Source organism: Tasmannia lanceolata, unplaced genomic scaffold (assembly GCF_043159265.1).
Source record: "Tasmannia lanceolata isolate RefF3 unplaced genomic scaffold, GAP_Taslan_0.1 ptg000008l, whole genome shotgun sequence".
Lineage (NCBI taxonomy): Eukaryota > Viridiplantae > Streptophyta > Magnoliopsida > Canellales > Winteraceae > Tasmannia > Tasmannia lanceolata.
This window is the reverse complement of record NW_027518685.1, coordinates 30,090,774-30,112,241: the sequence shown is the minus strand read 5'-3', so window position 1 is coordinate 30,112,241 and position 21,468 is coordinate 30,090,774. Positions and strand designations below refer to the sequence as shown.

The 21,468-nt window shown below is 37.9% G+C and overlaps 1 protein-coding gene across 2 annotated transcripts; it reads left to right on the top strand.

The window, feature by feature from the left end:
- Positions 1-862: 862 nt before the first annotated feature.
- TRM82 (Transducin/WD40 repeat-like superfamily protein) lies at positions 863-18,541 on the top strand. Of its 2 annotated transcripts, none has more exons than XM_077389140.1 (10): positions 863-1,110; positions 8,547-8,711; positions 8,847-9,027; positions 9,901-9,957; positions 10,052-10,122; positions 12,399-12,477; positions 12,575-12,634; positions 16,783-16,883; positions 16,987-17,047; positions 17,818-18,541. In XM_077389140.1, the coding sequence occupies exons 1-10, from the start codon at positions 977-979 to the stop codon at positions 18,211-18,213; spliced, it is 1,305 nt and encodes a 434-aa protein (XP_077245255.1). In that variant the 5' UTR covers positions 863-976; the 3' UTR covers positions 18,214-18,541. The 2 variants fall into 2 exon arrangements, with proteins under 2 accessions (XP_077245255.1, XP_077245253.1); XM_077389138.1 differs by having other exon boundaries at positions 865-1,110; positions 16,780-16,883.
- Positions 18,542-21,468: the final 2,927 nt, after the last annotated feature.

The window sequence follows — 21,468 nt, the reverse complement described above, 5'->3', positions numbered from 1 at the left end:
CTATGGATCTGATTTTTTGTGGACACCCTACCTATGTGAGGGCCTTAAAAATGAATGGTTTGGATCACCCAAATAATGTGGCCCCCACTGTATTTTAAGCTAGTGTGTAGATAACTTATTTACACATGTGTAGGAACCGTTCTCTCATCCAAAATATGCAGTTCTCTCATCCAAAATATGCAGTTCCTCAATAGATCGGAGGGTTGGGATCATCCTATAGAAATGATTTTTTGGGCATGATCTACTTACGTTGTGGCCCATCACATCGACGGTGTGGATCATCTTATAGTGTGGTCCGTACAGTACGTTTTGTAAAATACTGGACCATAAGGGCTTACACCATATAAAAGATCTATAAATAAAAGAGAAAACGGTTCCTACACATATGTGTAGAGAGTTCTCTACACACTAGCTTAAAATACAGTGGGGGCCCACATTGTTTGGGTGATCCAAGCCATCCTTTTTAAAGGCCCTCACATAGATAGGGTGTCTACAAAAAATCAGATCCATAGGATCATCCCAACCCTACGATTTGTGGAGGTAAAATGGATGTCTTTAAACCTTCACAAATTAGTCCATTTTTTGCCTCCACAGTTCGAAGAGTTAGGATGATCCTACGGATCTGATTTTTTATGGACACCCTATCTATGTGAGGGCCTTAAAAATGAATGGTTTGGATCACCCAAATAATGTGGCCTCCACTGTATTTTAAGCTAGTGTGTAGATAACTTATCTACACATATGTGTAGGAACCGTTTTCTCTAAATAAATAAAAACTCTATACGAACTTCACTAATTTTATTCAGGTAATATTTTATCCCAGAACTACAGGTTGTTGCAAACGGAGGATAGCAAACCTATCCAAGGACAAAACAAGCCCCAATAATAGCGTTTTTAGGCATAGAATTTTTCATTTGGTTAGACGCTTTCCCCGCTAAAACCCTAAACCCTAGAAGAAGAATATCTCTGTGTCGAAATGGAAGAAGCTTTGATCGAAGAAGGAGAAAATAGCAGAGAAATGGAGGTTGCTCCAGCCCTAATCGCAGTTCATCCGCTCGGAAAATCCATCGCCGTTGCTGCTGGATCAGAACTCCGTGTCTTCGATTTACAGTGAGTTTTTCTTTTCTGCTTTCTCTTCTTCCCGTTATAGCATCTGGTTCGTGCCTTTTTCAATTCATTTTCGTGATAAATCTGCAAAAAATCCCGACTGAAACGATTAGTACATGGAAATTTGCTTTTTTATGAGATTCGAGCTATTGAAAAAGATCGACGGAAACTACTTATATTTGATAGAACTTGGCGATTATTCGATAGACTTGATGATTGTTTCTTTAGAAAATTTAAGTAATATATAAAAATTCCAAATTTTACAGTAGTTTCCTTTTATTTTTTTAAACTTATATTTGATATAACAGCAATTATTCTATAGTTTTGATGAATGTTTCTTTAGAAAATGGAAGTGATATATTTTCGTAAATTTACAATAGTTTCCTTCTTAAAAAATAAACCTTATATTTGATAGACTTTGGTGAATATTCTATAGATTTGATGAATTTTTCTCTAGGAAATTGATGTAATATATGAAAATTCAAAATTTTTCAGTAGTTTCCTTTTTTTAAACTTATATTTGATAAAACTTGGTTATTATTCTATAGATTTGAAGAGTGTTTCTTTAGAAAATCGAAGTAATATATGGAAATTCCAAAATTTACAATAGTTTCCTTTTTTCTTCTCTCTACTGTGGAATTCTTCTTCTCATTTGTTGATAAATCTTCAACTTCAGAATCGAGGAAAGAAAAACACTAGTTTGGAGAAACCAAGGATGCTGTTAGATTTGGAGATCTCCTAATCCTTCGCCGGAAGCATTTTAAATTTGACAATGATGGTTGATTTCACTAAGTTGCCCTCAACTGACTGATGACTAAAGCCAAATCTAGAGGTTTGATTGAGGGCTTTATTATTGTTAACATTGGTGTGTCCTTTCAGTCAACTTTACTTGGACGTGGTGAATGCTAGCTATTTTAGGCATGAAAATAATTGTGATTATTTTTGCTTAATCTATGAAAGCTTGTTTTTGCTTATTATTGCATTATTGTGGAGATGCATGTAAGTAGCTAGTTGGATTTGATTAATCGTTGAGATTGATTAATGATCGTAAACAGGTACGGTCTGCTACTCACACGGTATAGATATGCCGACCCCCACATCTGGGGTGTGCGGGATGAGGCCGATTGCAAGAAGGTGATTCATCGCCCCGACATCTGGGATGTGTGGGATGAGGCTGATCGCGAGGAGGTGATTGGCCGCCTCAACATCTAGGATATGTGATGAGTTAATTGGCCGCCTTGATGGGCCTTATAGTTGCTGATGACTGATCCTGCATGGTGTAGCTGCATGACGATATATCTAGTTCCGGATAGCTGTGAGCTTTCGAGATTTACACCATGGCGTGTGCACTGGGTCTGACACGTGTCAGAGACCACTACCTACAGGTGCATGATTAATCCCTTTTACCCAGCACCGTGTGTGAGGAGCCGGTTCCGTAGGTAATCCTTGTGCCCTTAGGACCCTTCGCTTTGTTATGAGGTTGAGGTCTGATGCTTGCTACTTTGGCATGCTAACCTGCGGTTGTGATCGATTCGAGCTACTGGTGTATTGCTGGGAAAGCAGTTGGATTGATACCGAATAACATTGTGGTTGGGGAAGATCCTGTGATATTTACACTATGGCTAGGCTATGGCATGCACTTGTTTCTCTTTATCGGCCGCGACATTTTTATCGGGTTTTATCTATCATTTTATCAATTGTTTTTTAACTATATTTATATAATTAAATCTATTTATTTTGAAAAATGATTTTACAAAGCATCGGTTTACTCGACAAATGAACAAGTGCATGCTGAGGTGGATGGGGGCTCTTTGGGATTAGCTGTATATCATGTGGGTCTAGACCTGGCAAACATGCGGGTTGGGTTGGGTTACCCGGGGGTCATGCGGATGCAGGTCAAACGGGTTGGGTAAAAAATGACCCGCATCCCTACGGGTCAGCACTTAGGTGACCCGCACCCATTGTGGGTGGGTTGGCTCAACCCGCGGATAACCCGCAATTTTCTACCAAAGAGTATTTTTTTTGGGCGAATAAGGAAATTATAGCAACAAAAAGAGAAGAAGAGACTTAGAAAAAAATGCCTGGAGCACCCCCCATTGCAAGCGAACTCTTGTCCCTTTTATACTAGGTTGCATTTCCTCTTAATCTAGACAGTCCATTTCTCCTTTTCTTTGATCTCACGGTTCGTATGTATTTCTTCTCAATGAAGTAACACAAAATGCCTGGAGTACCTTCCAAAAGTGAGAAATCCCCTCTTTTATCTGAATGCTACCCTTTGTTGCTAGTTAGGAAATGCGGCCGGAGTAGTCTTGTGTGTTTGTTTGGACTGGAGGAGCTTGAAATTGAGGATTACGCCAACATTTTGGGCTGTAAGGTCATTCGATCCCCAATATTCATTTGGGCATCTCTTTGTGTGTCGGTAGATCGGATAAGCACCATTGTGACTTGGTGATCTAAATAATATAAAAAGGCTATCACCTTTATCAAAGCCATTCTTACTAACGTCCCTATCCGCTTAATTTGTCTTTCAATTTCTAGCTTTGATTATCAAGAGAATCAAAGTATCAAACAACCTCAAAGGAATTTCCAATGGAATGATGATGAGATAACTAGGAAGTACCACTTGGTTTGATGGGAAGAGGTGTGCAAGCCCATAAGGAAGGGGGTTTGGACTTTAGAAGATTAAGTTTGATGAATATTGCTCTTCTCGAAAAATGGATGTGGAAATCGGTGGAGGAGAGATATAGCTTATGAGAGTATTTGATGTGATCCGATCGTTGGATCGCCACTTTCAATGCATAGCACATTATTTTTGTTGTTATTTTGAGGATTATGGACTATTTCTCTATTTTATTTGAGACCTAGATGTGGGAGATGTCCACATCATCTAGGGCCCACTTTTGCAGACACCATTTTTGCCTTTTCCTTTTTGTTTAGTTAGTTTTTCTTTATTATACCCTTATGCTACTAACTTTTTCTTTGTGAATAAGGGTATGACGGTCTTTTTGCTTTCATTTAAGTGAGGTAGCAATGGGGCCCACCAATAATAGAATATGAATGAGAGCACAATGGGAGAATGCCCTAGTTTTTTTTTGAAGATTTGTGAAAGATAAAAAAAATGGAGCCTGCGGCCTCTCCCTCCCAAGACGCCATGGGCGTCCCTCTCTCTCTCTCTCTAACGAGGTAGGTTTCTCTCTCTTCCTACCTCTCTTCTCTCATCTCTCTCTTCTCTCACCCTTATCTCTCAACCCTCGCTCTCTCTTTCTCTGATCTCTCTCTCGCCCCCTTTTATCTCTCACCTCTCTCTTCTGTCGCCCCTCATCTCCTTCCTCTCTGTTCGTGTCTCTCCCCTTGTCTCTTTCTCTCTCTATCTCACTCGCCCTCTCTATTTCTCTCTCACGAGAGGCCTCTTTCTCTCTTTCTTTTCTCTTTCTTGCACCCCCATACCCTCTCCTTGTTCTCTTTCCCGCACCCTCATACCCTCTCACTATTCTCTTTCTCGCACCCTCATACACTCTTTCTATTCTCGACTCTCTCTTTCTCTCTCTCTCTTCTCTTCAATATCTCTATTTCTTTCCCTCTTATTCTTCTTTCTTTCTCCTACCCCTCATTGGAACCTTCCCATAAACATTATTTTTATAGGATTGTTGCAGGCCTGCAGCCCGGACTTCGGATCTTGCCCATGAGCTTCTCCTCCACTCTTTTGGACCCCTTACTAGCACGGATTTGAGGTGGAAAGACTGTTGCGTTTACCAGTAAGGTTTTTCCATTATTTTCAGCCTTTTTGAACCTTTTGCCCTTTTGTAAACCCATAGTAACCTTTTACTTGTTTTGCCCTAGACCTTCTTAGGAATATTACCCTTTTAGCGTAGATTTGGGCTCTAGATCATTATTTTATTTTATGGACAACAATTAAATAGTGATTAATTAAAGATATTTGAGCCACACATTTCCATCTTTTTGTGTTATTTAGATTATCATCTGCAATAATGCTTAGTATAGAATCTTTCTTCATTAATGGCTTCCCTTTAAAGCTAATCTACATGTTTCTTTATGCCACAGTTAATCTATTAATGCTTGTTTATCTGTTATGGTTTGGACTTGGATATGGCTATGCGAATGTGAAAGTTTTTTTTCCATTGAGCTCCTAAAGTTTCTGATAGTTTTCGCGAGCCTCCGGGTTTGCACTAGTATTGACCTTAGAAGCAGGAATCTTCCCTCATAGTGCCGCTCCTACCCCGGAACCACGATTTAGCGCTCCATAGGAAGGAGCTTCTTGGGAGCGTGATCCTGAAGAGACAGAAACTGCTCTCATGACACTCCCAACCTTCTCCTATTACCCCATCAGTCCCACCATCACCAACTTCCTTGCATCAAACACCTTCAACTCTTCAAAGTACTTCATTAGAGCAAGCTAAAGGTAGATGGTTAGAAATTACTGCTTTTTAACGTACTTAAATTTTGAAAGATATATATGAAGATGGTTAAAATTATACCATTTAAAATAAGATTGTTAGAAATTACTATTTTTCGATGTACCTGAATTTTAAAAGCTATAAAGAAATATTACATACATGCTTCCATAGCACTCCCAAACTTTGACTCTTCTCGATCCCCACACTTCCCCTGCCCCGCCTTGCTTCGTGCTTCTAAGGTATTGACTGAGTCTAAAATATTTAAAAATCCTTTTATACTCGGTTCTTCGGCTAGGCCAACCTGTCTTCCATTAGAAAAGTGTGGATTTCTAAGGCCCTGATGAGAGTTGAATTTTTCAGTCGGACGGCTACTCTTTGACAAGATCATCATTGTCTATCATCTTCTTCGTAGACAAAAATGTTATTGTTAACTATTGTGCTTTGTATATTGCTCATCTTGAGTCCGTCAACCACCTTATGATTCCTTGTAGCTTCACGCTCGAGATTTGGAATTCTGATTTTAGCTGGCTCAATCCAGGTCATTTGGTGGATCTTCTAAGTAAAAGCAAAAACGGAAGTGAAAATCCAATTTGCTTTATCTTTTCTCTTGACTCAAAAGGCTATTGTTTGGGAAATTCCTTCCAGACAAGGTATCTAGAACGGATGCTAGCTGGAAACCAAACGTCCATGGAGAAGGAAAAATGATGTCATTTGATTTTCTTTTCCTAGGAAAACACTATTTTGGTGGTAACCAAATGAACCCTAAAGGTGTCTCCGGCAGTAGGCACAAGATTCAAAGGAAAATATTTTCAGCGGTGATCTAGTGGTCTCTGTGCTCCTATATGTTCAAAGACTTTCTGGGTTTGACAACCACGTTCTATAGATCATAGGATGAGATCATGCTGAGCTGTTGTAGGAAGGAGTGACTCCGCCCTAGGTGGGATCCTCTTGAGTTTTTGAAGTGGAATTTTGATGGTTCGAGCTTCACAAATCTGGGATTGACGGGTATAAGGGGTCTTCTGAGGAGCTCTGCGGGCGCGCGCTCGTGTATGTGTGTGTGTGCAGAGAGAGAGAGAGAGAGAGAGAGAGAGAGAGAGAGAGAGAGAGAGAGAGAGAGAGAGAGAGAGAGAGAGAGAGAGAGAGTTCTCTGGTCCCATTGGTGAGGACTCCAAGGAGGAAAAACTTTAGGACCTTCTGTTCGCTTTGTTGACCAACCTCTACTTGACCATCTTGTCATTGAGGGAAAACTCCCTCAATGTTGTCAATTGGGTAAGGGATGGTACTAGCTTTCCGTTGAGATTCACAAACATAATTGAGGGGGTTTGTGATGCCCTGGAGGGTCATGATATTACGATTAGGCATGTTTGGCGATCCGCTAACGGTGAAGCGGATATGCTTGCTCATTTCGTAGTAGTCAGAGATGGTGTAAGAATATTCTACTTTCTTTCTCCATGAGGATTTTCGATCATTGTTTTTGTTTCTCTAGTAGCTGCCTTTTGTTTTGCCATCGTTTCGTTTTTGTTGTTTGCTTCTGAGACCTCCTCCTTCTCCTTGTATTTTTCACTTCACTTTTTAATGAATATCATTAAAAAAAGATTTCCTTATGTTACTATTTGATCTTGCTAACATTTGAAGTAAGATATATTAATATGTTTAAGTTTGGAAGCGAACACTTGAAATCATGGTAAAGTATTGCCATTTTGTTTGAACTTTCTACTTTATTTGGAAAATACATGGATTTTTAGGTTAATTTACTTGTTCAATTCATTTTGAGTTTTCCTTGTGAGAGTTTGGACATCCGTGGTAAAGAAAAGAATAATCTACTAGTTGGTATCTAGTTCTTCAGCATTTTTTGATGAATCTGTATTTTTAGTGGGATAAATATTTGCCATTTCTTTTTCGTAAATTTGGACCTCAGTTGATTCTGAATTCCCCCAAGTATTTATCTAAAGCAGTTTAAATGCAACAAATAAGTTAAAATGTTTAATCACTTTATAATGATATGAAATTGCCTTCATATCTTCATTAATTGTGGAAATAGTTAGGAGTTTGAAGTAAACTGCATTCTATCATGGAAAATTTGAAGGGGATTGGTTGAAAACATCGCAACTTTGTCTTGAGGTTCACTCAACTATTGAGTCTTCTGACCCCCTTAATGTTATATGACTTGGACATTACTTTCTTAGTTGCTCGATTCGACTCAATTTGCCTAAGGGGGCTGATGTTGTTATGAGAAAAATGGAACTATAATAGATTTGGATTTGGATTTATTCATGTTTACCGATGAATCGTCAACATTTGGAAAACCATTTGAATTTTTGAGAAATCAGGGCGTCAACTTCAATTGGATTTTGATTTCTCCTAACTAAACCCAGGGCATTTTGAATTCAAGAAAGAAGTATAATCACTTACGGGCCGTTTGGAGGCGCGGATTTTAGAATCTTGGATTTACTCAAAATCCTGGATGGGAGATGAGAGAAGAAGGAGACTGTCCGTCGTTTTCTGATTTCTCTCCCTTATTTCCATGGTGCTTTCCGTCGAGCGAGAGAGTAGGAGATCATCCCATGTTTCCACATTTTAGAAATCTCAGGATGGGGGAGAGATTTCTAAAACCTGGATTTCTTACTTAAAATCCATGATAATGGATTGTAAAATCGAGAATTTTACATCGCTTTCAAACTAAACCTGGATTCAAAGATCCATGCATCCAAACAGCCCCATAGGTTTCACTGATTTTCACTCAAACTTTGATTTCATGTGGAAATAATTATAAATTTTATGTTGAAGTTTCATATTTAGAATTCAAAGGGAACGAGTTCAGTAACTTTGGCTTGAGAGGTTTGCCTGATTTTTAAAGTTTTAACATCGTTTAGAAATACTTCATGGCCCAGTCAATCTACTTGCTAGCTTGCTTGATTAGACTCAACTCTCCTTATGGTTGAGTGAAGGAGTCATCAACTTGGATTGATCAACAAATTGAATTGAAATGCCTACTGTGTTTTTTGTTCTTTGTTTATACTATAGGGGAGATTGCTCGATTTCTTTGCTGGATGATTCTGGTGGACCTTCCCATACGGATGCTATAAGAGCTATTGGCTTTGGTGCTAAGGGGACGCTTTTTGCATCTGCTGGTGATGACAAGCTTGTCAAGATTTGGATCACAAATACCTGGCGTTGTGTACGGACTGTGTAAGTTGCATGGTACTATTTTATAAATTACAGTATTTATTTGAATTACAGGAATGATTCCATTTCAATTCTGTCTTAAATCTAGTGGACGCCTGTTTTTTATATTGTTTAGTTGCTTTAATGGTCTCTGTACAGGTGTTCTGAGAAGCGAGTGAGTGCAGTTGCTATTAGCCATGATGGCTTATTTCTCACTTTTGCTGATAAATTTGGAGTTGTTTGGGTAGTATGCTTGGATGTGGGCAATGAAAGCCATGATTTGGTCCATAAAAAGCCTGTGCCAATTCTTGCTCACTACTGTAGCATTATTACTAGCCTGGTATGGTTTCTTCTTCCATCCTAGTTTACTTTTAGCTCCATTTCTACATCTGCTTTTGTGTTCAGATTCATCTTTCCCACTGCATGAATTGCATCACCTAGAATAAAATCTCATCTTTGTGTAATATTGTGTTGGCTGTGGGAAATTGGGATCACTCTACTTCATATGCTGTTTTCCAGTATAGGGAAACCAGTGCAATAACTTAAATGCTGACAGTATACAAACTCACAAAAGGATAAAAACTATGCTATCTGAACCATAGTTAGAAAAACGGCGATATTTTGAAAACGTCGTTTAAAACTCGTTTTAATGGTTTGCCATTTAAAACTCTATTTTAAACTTTTCCTTTTCCAGTAAAAAATTAAAACACGTGTTTTTTGGCCAACTTTCCAACTTTACCTCAACTATATTTTGTAAATTGCAAAATTTTAAATGCATTTTTTTTGTGTTTCCGTTTTTCTAGTACTTTTTTAAACCAAAACCGTATTAAACTCGAATTTTTACCGTCCCGTTTTATTGCCGAATCATGTTTTGCTAACTATGATCTGAAGTTCTGAACAACCTAGAAACCCAAATGCTAAATCATACGTGCTTGCAATACAATCCAGATCCTTTGGTTTCTTAGATAGGTTCCAAAAAGTGAGCAAATTTGAGCCCCATATGTTGGGCATGATTTTTCTGCAATCTTATCCATATCTGTTCGGGCTGGCCACTTTTATTACAATAGTGGACCTTACATTGATGTTCTACTTTAGTTGATGTTGGACCCCATCTCTCTCATAATGTTTTAATCGGTGTGCATGTGTGCTTATTATATAATGAATCAGTTCATTTGTAGTATATTGTAGTATTCATTTTCTGTTCTATGTGCAGGAATTCTCTCCAGATGGGCGGTTCCTTGCTACTGCTGATAGGGATTTTAAAATTCGGGTAATCCAACATTCCAGGCCATTAATCTTATTGTACCGGTAGAGTTTCTTAATTTAATCACCTAACCACTGTGACATGCATTTTTCGTTGGCAGGTTACTTTGTTTCCTAAGAAACCCTTGAATGGAGCTCACGAGATACAAAGTTTTTGTCTTGGTCACACCGAGTGAGTTTTTACTGGTATACATTGTTCAACTTCTGACAGTCGTGCACGTTCTTTCATAAGTTGTTTTTATATTTTACTAGTGAAATGCACACACTTTGCACACGGAGAACAGCCAAAATTATTTAAAATTAGATTCATATACAATTAACTAGAAGTAACTCAAACACAAACACGAAATGAAAAATTATAGAAGTTTTAATGTTTATCAATCGATATTTAGTTTACCATAAAAACAATCAATTGATACTTAGTTTATCTAGAAGAAATCCAATTTGGTTGTTGGAAAATTTTTGGGGATAAAATATAACAAAAAAAATTAGACATCACATATATAAGTGATAACAAATTAAAAGCTCTCACAAAAAATATTAGCTAGGAAATGCAGCTTTAAAATGTAATTTATTATACCTAAATAATATTCAAGAAAATATAATCAGTACACCTAAAGTCAACTTCTATAGTTGTAAAAGGGATCTCAATTTTTCAAATTATCTCTTAATATTGTAGGTTGACACAATTTCACTTAGATATATACTTTCTTTCACATACAAGCAGATGCCTAGGTTGACCGTTGACACATGCCTAATGTAACCTAGCGGCTGTCACAACCTAGATGTTCACCTGTCTCAAGAAGTTTTTCCATTTCAATCTCTTTCGGTAAGTGGAGATAGATATCTATTGACAAGAATACTAGGGGTGGCAGCTTGGGTTTGATCCAACATGATTTTGACCATATTTGTGAGAGTGGGAAGCGAGTGCGAGAAGCGAAAGCGGGAAGCGAGGGGTTTAGAAAAGAGAAAATACGGGAAGCGAAACACACTAAAGAGAACATGTAATAAGCCCCATTGGAAGCAAACAAGAAGTACATAGAAAGAGTAGGATTGTAGTAGGTTAGGGATGAAAGGTTAATATAGGTAAGGATAACAAGTAGAAAAGAAGACTTTGCAACTAATTATAATTACAAATTTTAGGAATTTACAATTTCACATATTTCTGGAAAACGATCCACATAATTTTTATTTGAAACTTAAGATGAGTTTTCAAGTTTTAAACACACTCTTTTTTAAATATGCTCCTTCAGCATTATCTAAAGGAGAAAATATTCTTTTAGGAAGTCGTAATCACCTAAATAAGAAGCGTACTCTTAATTAAGAGGAAACATATATGAAGCGCGCTTCCCCTAAATTTGGGAACCGAGAAGAACTTAGCATCCAAATCGAGTTTCTGGAGAACCGAGCTTTCCATCACCCAATCCTATTTTGGTTCAAGCATGGCTTGAGTTGAGCTTCTAATAAGTGCTTTAACTCTTTTTTACACAGTTTGTTTCATTTTGTGTGAAATTTTGGTAATCAAATGGCCCATTACAATAATAAATTATACGTACTGCATTATGATACGACTTTGTTCTATGATATGTGGACGCGGACATGAGTGTCGTGCCTCGACATGGACACAGAGTGTCAGACACGGCGAACTCCCAAAATTTAGAAATGGGGACACACCTAAAATAGAAAGTACATATAATCATGATTTGTGGACACGGATTTGTGTGCCGAGTTTCGACAAGGATATGAGGTATCTAACATGGCAACCCCTAAAAATCTAAAAATAGTGTCACACTCAAACACATACACACATATAAAGTTATTGTCACTTCTACAGTACACTTAAAAGTGTCTAAAGGAGTGTCGACACGTGTGGACACGGGTGTTGTGTCGGAAACGACACGTGTGCTGGCAATAAATTCAAAGTGTCGGCCAAATCATAGGTTTGCAATATATGCTAGTATTTTGTTTAGTGATATTTTGATATCTTCAAATTTTATATATTTTGTTTGGAACTGAATAGGTATGGCATATCCCATCGTATCGCATACTGGGCTAACCATTATACCATGTCCCCGTTCTCGTACCACGTACTAGAACAAACCATGTTTAACATTGGACACACACGTGCTGGGATTCACATAGCCGATTCCAAGTAGGCATTGCTCTTGTAGATCTGTTAAATTTGACCTAACCATTAATGAATAATGACATGGTGGCAAGACTGTTGGACACACACTTATGTTTGGATGCACATACTCGATTCCAAGTAGGCATTGCTCTTGTAGATCTATTAAATTTGACCTAACCATTATTGAATAATGACATGGTGGCAAGACTATTGTTATCCTGCAATTGTCGGTCTTGTGGATTTGTCTCTTAAGGGGATATCTCTGCCATTTATTAGCTTATGAGACCGATTAATGACTGCGATGATGATTCTATTGGCAGCTTTGTCTCATGTCTTGCCTTTTTGTGCACTCCGGACTATCCTTTGGGGTTGCTTCTTTCTGGAAGTGGTGATTCAACCGTGGGTACATCTCAAAGAAAAGAATATTTAGCATTCACTTACTCATACGTTGTCAGAGTGAAGTGCTTAGAATGATTGCTCGAGTTTGCTTTTGCAGGTACGCTTGTGGGATTTCATTTCTGGACACCTTCTTGATACCTGTGAAGTTGGTGCAAAGGTAACTCGACTTTTTTTGGAAACCTTTTTACTTGTGAAAAGTACACATAGTTAGCAAAATGTGAGATAACAAACAAATTTTGATTGGAAAATGCTGGTTTAATATAGGTTCGTCCCAATAAAAGGGTTTCCGAAAACGCCTTAAAAATCACGACTAGCAAAAATTCAAGGAACAAACTTGTCCGGGGAAAAAAATCTAGGGGCGCATTGTATATATACCTATATATGTATAGGAATGATTACACACTAATACAATGCTCCCTAGTGTGACGGGCCTTCTGTCTGATGATAAGATTCGTGTGGCACTTGTGGTGTCTCGCAACAAAGCAAGGTTGCAAGGCTTAAACCTACAAAGTAAGTGCAAGTCACTGGTACACCACAAGAAGCAATTTTTATTTTACCAATATTTTTTTTACTTAAGTTCTTTATTTTCAAAAAAAAAGGAAGCAATCTTTATTACTGAATCTCAAACAAAGTTACAATAGGACATTGCCACATGCTATGACTCCTAAGGGGATCCGATCACCCGTTGACTAGAATGGAATCCATGCTAGGATATGCACTAGCAAGCACCACTCGATGGTCGATCATGCACCCAGTTTAAGGAGTGGGAGCAACCCATTAGCTTGGAGAAGGTGACCCCAAAGGCCTTGTGGATGCATACTTTTGAAGGCTCAATGAGATAGGGTCACTTGTTTTAATACTGACTGTGTCCCCACTATTGACATTTACACATTTTTTACATATGATACAAGAAGTTACGGGCCATAGGCCATGCAGACAACGCTGAATGACATACCTTGGTTGTGATGAGCCATTGACATCGTAGGTTCCACCTTAGATTTCCTACTAGCCCCAAAATCAACCATTTAACCATGTCTTAAGTATCTTTATTGGCCACAAAATATTGACCATTGTATATTCCTATTTTGTATTGCCTTTTTATGGATCTTGATTGAACACACATGATTACTCTATCATAACAATTTTTGGTTATTGAACCATCTATAAGGTGAGATCTATTGCATGAACGGCTTAGATCAATTGTGGCTAGTCTCATTGGAACGATACATACTAGGGTGCATGGTAATACCACACACCAAGTGTACCCATGCATCTCTTACAAAGAATAAAACCCCCGTAGACACATTCAGCCATGCCAACAATATTTTTATTTTGTGCCCAGCGTTAGTCTTTTTAGCTCAAAACATCTCAGATTTCATCAATAACCTCAGGTTAGTATTATCTTTCCATACCCATAAAATACATCAATCAATTTTCAGTGGTGTAATCTTGGATATTTAAGTTAAGGGTTGAAAGTCTTTTTCACCGTTCTAAAAACCCTTATTTCCCTCGAGGTTAATCATTTCATCAATGGGATTGGGGAGAGCTCAATCGGGATGCTAGAGTGAAAGGACGAAAGAAACACGTGGGAGGGCAGCACTTCAACCTGTAATTTGTTTTGAAAGTACTTCTAAGAATACATACTACGCTTTATTTTTCTCTTATCTTTGTACTTTTGAATTTTTATGTAGTTTTATTGGAAAGAAGCTACATTTAATACATTTTCCGATAAAACCGTTGATTAAAACCATTTTTTTTAGAGAAATTCCAATTTCTGCTAACTATGCATACAGAAGCCTTGGTCATTTCTTGGGAAATGGGAAAAAAAACTTTTTGAACAGATAGAAGAAATATATCAACAAAAGTGAATAGATAGCCCTTTTTTTTTTGAAATGGCAGAATAATATTATATAGATAGCCTAACAGTCAAGTCCCAACCCGAGGCCCCAAACAAGTCCAACTGAGGCAAATACTGCTGAGAGAAAAAGAGAAAAACTCGCTATGTGCCTCTTTATACATAGCACATGAACAAGATTTTATGCATTTTTAGAACCATCATTTGGGCGTCTATCATCACTGCCTCCAAAAATCCGATAATATGAGCTGATACAAAAGTATGTGAACCAATATTTCTCGACAAACGTAAAAATCCAATAACATCTCAGCCTTGGACGACTTTCCATTTTCCAATCTTTCCTTGTTGAGACTATCCAATTGGGACCCAAAAATATCCATAAAGTTCTATAAGTAGAAGTTAAAGTTTGAATTAAAAGATGGGATGCATTCAACATAGTCATGTTTTTATTACATTTGGTTAGAACATGCTTATTATGTACATTTTTTTTTTTAATAATGCTTTATACAAATGTTTCGGGATAGTCAACCCAACTCAACTCAACTCAACTAAGCCTTTGTCCAAAACTAGTAGGGGTCGACTAAATGAATCCTTTAGAAAAATTTCATGAAGAAGGTGAAAGCATCTACCCGGCTCAAATTGACTAAGTCTAATCCTGACACTAGTTGGGTTTGTTTACATGGATCATTTTCTTCCATTCTCTCCTATTCAAGGCCGTGTTCTCTGTTATGTTCCTAACCATCAAGTCCTTCCTCACTGTTTCTACCCAAGTTGTTTTCGGTCTGCCCCTTTACTCCATCAACTTGGCACGAGCCACTTCTTCTCACTGGAGCATCCAAAGGCCTACGTTGGATATGCCCAAACCATCTTAAGCGGTGCTCTCTGATTTTCTCCTCAATTACTGCCACCCCCACCTTTTTACGGATGTTTTCATTTTTAATTCTATCTAACCTTGTGTGGCCGCACATCCATCTAAGCATTTGCATCTCCGCTACGCTCATCTTATGCACATGTTGCTTCTTGGTGGCCCAACATTCTGAGCCGTACAGCATGGTTGGCCTCACAGCTGTCTTATAAAACTTTGGTAGGTACTAAGGGTGTCAATTTTGGCTCGGGCTCGGAAGCTCGCTCGAGCTCGGCTCGAATCCTTAACAAGGCGAGCCGAGCCGAGCCGGCTGTCCAGGCTCGTTAAGCTTAACGAGCCGAGCCTGAGCTAGGCCAGGCTCGGCTCGGCTCGTTAAGGCTCGTTAAGGATTTAATATATTTAAATATATATTATATATTATATATTAATTTATATACTAAAAGGGTTGTCCAGGGAGTGAAAGGGGGAGGCAAAATATGTCACTTCTTTTTTGGTACCCCATTTGTTACTTGGACCACCCCCGTGGTGTAAAAAGAGTAGTCAAATTACACTAGATAAGGCTGTTCAGGGAAGATGAGGGGTGTGAATATATCATTGACCTTAATATAACCCAAGCTTGGTAGGGCTCGCGAGCTCGAGCCCGAGCCCGAGCCGAGCTTTTGAGCTTAACGAGCCAAGCCTAGCTGGGCCAAGTTCCGCTCGGCTCCGCTCGTTTACACCCCTATATTTTACGGTCACACAGAACTCCTGAAGCATGCTTCCACTTCAACCAACCAGCTCTTATTCTGTGGTTAAGATTCTCTTCAATCTTTCCTTCCTTTATGTAGGATTGAACTAAGATAGCGAAAGATACCCCTCTTAGAAAATGTTTTGGGATAGTACCATTAAAAAAAGGAAAAATAAATTGGGAAACTTATCAACGTATTGTATCAGCTCTTGAAAATTCCGATAACATTGTCCCATATATACTTGATAGAAACTATAGTTTTATTAATATGTTTTAAACTTGGGAACTTTAATAAAGTTAGTTAATCTCTATGAAGTGTTGTTAGTTACTATACTATTAGTATTGTTCTTTGATGTCATATCAGAAATTATGAACAATGTTACAATGCTTTTTATCCTAGGAATGGCAGAAATATTATTGTTCCCAAATTGTTAAGATGTATGGATGCAGACAAAACAAAACTAGAAGTGTAGGGTTATGTATCTCTAAAAGTTTATGTATCTATGAGATGATTTGCAATTTGTTGCCTCACCCAGCAGTTTAATGCTGAAGTGGTTCTTTAATTATTGCAAATTGCGATCCTGTTATCAGATTTTTTGTATTACATCTTCTTCCCGTATTTATTCATGTTGTTCTTATGCATCCACGCACAAAGACCTTTGTGTGTGGATGCATCTTGAAATTGAGGTTTCTTGACTATGAAAAATAATCATGGGATTTGGTTCACCTTTTTTTTCTTTGAATGGTGGGATTCAGTTCACTTTTATTCCAGAGATTGGATTTTTTGGGGTTAACCGTCTTTTTAATATTGATTTGCATCCTTGTTTATTGATTGTATTCTTGGTTTACTTCTAGAAGGCAGAACTTGTGGAGTCTAATGGAGAAGAGGAGTGCTATCCTGCCGTTACTGATTTATGTGCCTCTCCTGATGGTTCATTAGTTTTTGTAGCAATTCAAAGGCAAGTCTCAGTATTTTTGTGCATCAATTGTTCTTCCTTGAAGTTGGTTGTGTAGTTACTTCTAAAATTGCAGATTTGAGAAGTTGCTTTTCTGCCAATACAGCTTGCACGGAGTAATGCTTCTAACCTGTGATTTCTCTGCTAAAACTCTTTCAATTGCCAAGGTAAGAATGACAAACTCAGTAAGCAAAAAGTAGCACAGGTAGAAATGTCTAGAAAGGGAAGATGAGTTTTTAAGATTTTTGGAAAAGATCCACTTACATTTTAGATGAATACTCAACTCAACAAAGCCTTTGTCCCAAACTAGTTGTAAATGTGATAAATATTTTTTTTATGCTGAACAGCTATTCTAACATGTGCATTGTGTTTCACAGTGCTCTGTTAACATGTGCATTGAGAATATTGTCTTTAATTTTATTTTGTTTTTCTGTTAGGCCTTGTTTGGCCCCTATGAAAACAATATTCCGTGGAATATTTGTGGGGCCCGTTGTGAGAGATGGTCTGGAGACGCAGAGACTTAGAGGGTGAGAGTGAAGGGAGCATGAAAAGCTCCTACAAACCAGGAAAACAAAAACCCATTCCAAATTGGTATTTTTTCCATTATTTTAGGGATTTTTCATGCTATCTCCACTCCCACCCACTCAATTCTCTCCTCTCCCTTCTCCGCCCCTCTAGCGCAGTTGGGCTTATGAATATTCCGCGGAATAATTTTTCATGGTTGCCAAACATGGCCTTAGTTTAATGATTTAACTTGTGCTTTGTAACAGAGTCTACTTTACAATCACACTTGCATTAAATGAAATCTATTCAATTCTAGGTTTATTAATGACAATCCTGGATAATCATCATAAATGAGTCATGTTATGAATGACCTTGTTTTCAAATTTGACCAAACTACCTTACATTTTGCTCCCTCAATGTCTGATTCTTGCAGATTGTTTCCATGAGAGAGAGTTTCATCCCTACTTGCTTAGGGATGAGTTGTTTTGCACAACAGTTGTGGATGGTTACAGGTGCATCCAATATTCCAGCTTTAGGTTCTTTGCCTTTAGCCCGCGTGAAGGTCATCTCTGGATTCCGAAAGGGCACTCCCAATTCCAGCGGGTTGGAAGAACCAGTTGTTTTGGAAGACGATGCCATTCCAGGAGGTGAGCATTTGCTTGAGAGATTGCAGGGGAGTAAAACTGTAGAAAACGACGAGAAAGCATTGGCAGTGGCGGCAGAAGCGGTAAAAATAGCAATGCGTAATTTGTTAATCAAGAGGCAATATTCAGTCGAAAAACGAGAGCTGAGAAAGAAATGTAGAAATGACAGGAAGCTCAAGCATTAGTGAGATCAGTGATGAAGATAACAGTTCTTTTTTAACTGATTTTTAGAGGTAAGCTGCATCCTCTAATTTTCAATATCTAAAATTATTAGTGTTTTCTATATGAAGTTTAATTGAAGAGAACTTTGTTGCATTGTTCTTAAAACCCTTTACACTGCTTAGTTGCTTGTCCTTCAGATTATTTTTATTGGGCTAATTAATGTAGGGGAATTAACTATAGGGTTTTTAATTAATTATAATTCATTTTAGCGTGTTTAAAGAGAACAACATATGTATTGTAATTTGATATACTTACCGTCGATTATAAATGATGGGATTTAATTTTGTTAGATTATAAGCAGAAAATTAGCGATTCAATTTTTGTAAACTTAATGCATCATTGTACATTTAATTCTATCAGATAAGGGCGATGATATTTTCACCCCCGCATTACGCATGCGCCCCCCTTATAACGTGATTTGACGTCAAAAAGCATTAAAGTTGCCCACTTTTCACGTCAAATCACGTTAGAAGGGGAGTGCATGCGTAATGCAGGGGGAGTGAAAATATCATCTCCCTCTAATAATTATTTCATTGGAATTTTAAAAATTATAATTGATCAACATTTTAAATTGAGGAAATTCAAAAATAAACAGACAGATGAAAAGAATGGGTTAAATTCAATTAAAAGAGGCGGTTAATTAAATATAATTTATTAGAAAAATTTGGGGAAATTATCCACATAATGGTACTAGTTGTCATTACTAAATTGATTAATAGTTATTTTGATAATTTCAGTTAAACAGACCTGAGAAGATTATAAGTGACTTGTTAAACTTCATCCTAGCTTTATGATTTAAACAAACGTATAAAATCCTTTTAGATTTCACTCCTGATAACTTAAGAAAACTAAACACACTAGATTTGAAAATTTGGAAGAAAACACCATTGATCTCAAGGTTGAACATGAGTGAATCGAAGTTGTCAGGGATTAGATCTCAATCAGATCAATTTTCTGATGAGTAGAGATCATTAGATCTCATTTTTTTTCTACAAATCCAACAATTTTGGCTTTGAATCTGAACAAGAAGACGGAGGAGATTTCCAATTTGGTGAGTTTGTCGAGCTAATTAGCAAATAATAGGTGCAGGTCTCTAGGGAGGTTTATTATAATATGATCATTGAGCCTTATGTGTAAGGAATGGTGAATCAGTAGATGATCTTTTTCTTCATTATTGTTCTTTCGCTTGGGAGGTTAGGTGGTGCCGCCTCTTAAATAAGTTTTGGGATGCCTTGGGTCTTCCCCTGTTGGTTAGAAGTTTTTTTGGATGCTTGGTACTCTGCCTTGGCCTTCGAAAGGAAGGATCTTATAGAGAGCGAAAGTGCTTGCTTCGATATGGATTCTATGGAAGGAGAGAAATGCTAGGCTATTCAAGACCTGATAAAAAAGGCCCAGTGTTCACATTTACGAAGATCATATCCATTGTAATCTTTTGGGTAAATGTTCGCCCTCCTTTCAAATTTTATTCTGGCTCTGATCTAAATAACGGTTGGAAGGAAATTTGTTCTGCTGTAAGAGGGAGTGTGGTTACTTCTAGTTGGTTGCCGCCTGAACCTGGGTGGCTAAAGCTAAATTTGATTGGTCTAGCTTGGGAAATCCGGAGCCTGTTGCGGTGGGGGGTTTGCTTAAAAATGAGGATGAAGAGACCATATGGGCCCATTCTCGAGACCCACTGGGGTCAAGGACTCCAATGAGACATAGGTCGGAGCAGTTCACTAGGGCATGAAAATCGTCGATGAGAGCCTTTTGGATAGATTGATGGTTGATGGTGATTCTCTTAACACCATTAGGCAGATGGATGGTAGCTGGCCATATCCGTGGAGATTTTTGGATCTGATTGATGGGATCTGTGACTGTACGAGGAATGATAGATGCAAGGGCTCTCTTCATGCAAGGGCCGGAGAATGGCCCTTTTAAATAGATCCACGTCATTTTTAAAGTCAGTTGAGAAACTGAATTCGGTTGCACTTAATGACGCGATCTATTCAAGGGCCCTTCTTTAGCCCTTGCATAAGGAGGGCCCTTACATCTATCATTCCTCTTAAAATATATGCCATGGGAGTGTGAAGTCCATTATTTTTCAAAATTCACAGTCGGTCCCACTTGATGGGATGATCTAAACCGTTCATTTGTTCGGTTACAACATGAATAGCTGCACCCCTTAGATCATTTCTATAGGATGATACTAACCCTCTGATTTGTAGAGGCCACAATGTAAATAGCTGTACCCCTTACATCATTTCTGTGGGAAGATCCTAACCCTCTGATTTATAGAAACCTCTATAGATTGGAAGGTTAGGATCATCCGATTATAGAAACATCTAAAGATCGGAGGGTTAGGATCATCCTATGGAGATGATACAACTTATTTACATTGCGGCCCAACAAATGAACCGTTTGGGTCATCCTATGAAGTGGGGACCACTGTACTTTTCGAAAAATACTAGATTTCGTGCATACACACTACATAAAATCTCGCTTAAAGGTAGAGTTAATAATAACCCTATAAATGTCAAGCATCTCCACTATAGAATAAGATAGCTTCAATGCCCAAGAGTCCCGTTTCTAAAATGTTGCGTCTTCTCCTAATTGTCTCATTAAAACTTTTCGTTTTGTCCTCTCTCTTAAGAGTCTCATTGAAGTGTCTCATTAAAGACTCAAAACAAAACGAAATCTCTCTCTCTCTCTCCCCCGTTAACTGAAGATGTTTCGCCTCCTCTGTTTGATGTAATAGTTCCAGTAGTTTCAGTTCATGATCTACAGAACTTTCATAATAAATATTATTTTCTCTATTTCCTATTCATGCTCTGTTTTTCTTTATTCTCTTATTCTCCTTTTATATCTTTGAACGCAGAGCAATTTCATTTGCAAATAGTTGAGAACGTGGTGAAACAGATCATTGTTCTCAGAATCATTGCATCCACATCACTCTATGCATTTTTTAGACGCCACAGTAGAGAGTATAGCATCAACCGTGTAAGATGTTTGGATAGGAGTGATTTCTAGCGGTATTACTTACCCAATTTTTTGAAAGATTATTACACAATAGAAGTATTGCACTTAGTTGAAGACTCTTTCAATTACTATTTTGAGTATTTACTTGCTTTCTTAATTTTGAGTTTGAAAATCTTAATTTTGGGATGAAGGGGTACGTTTTCATTTTAGCCCTGAAGCAAGATGTGTGTTTTCATTGAATCCAAACCATTGACTATTTATAG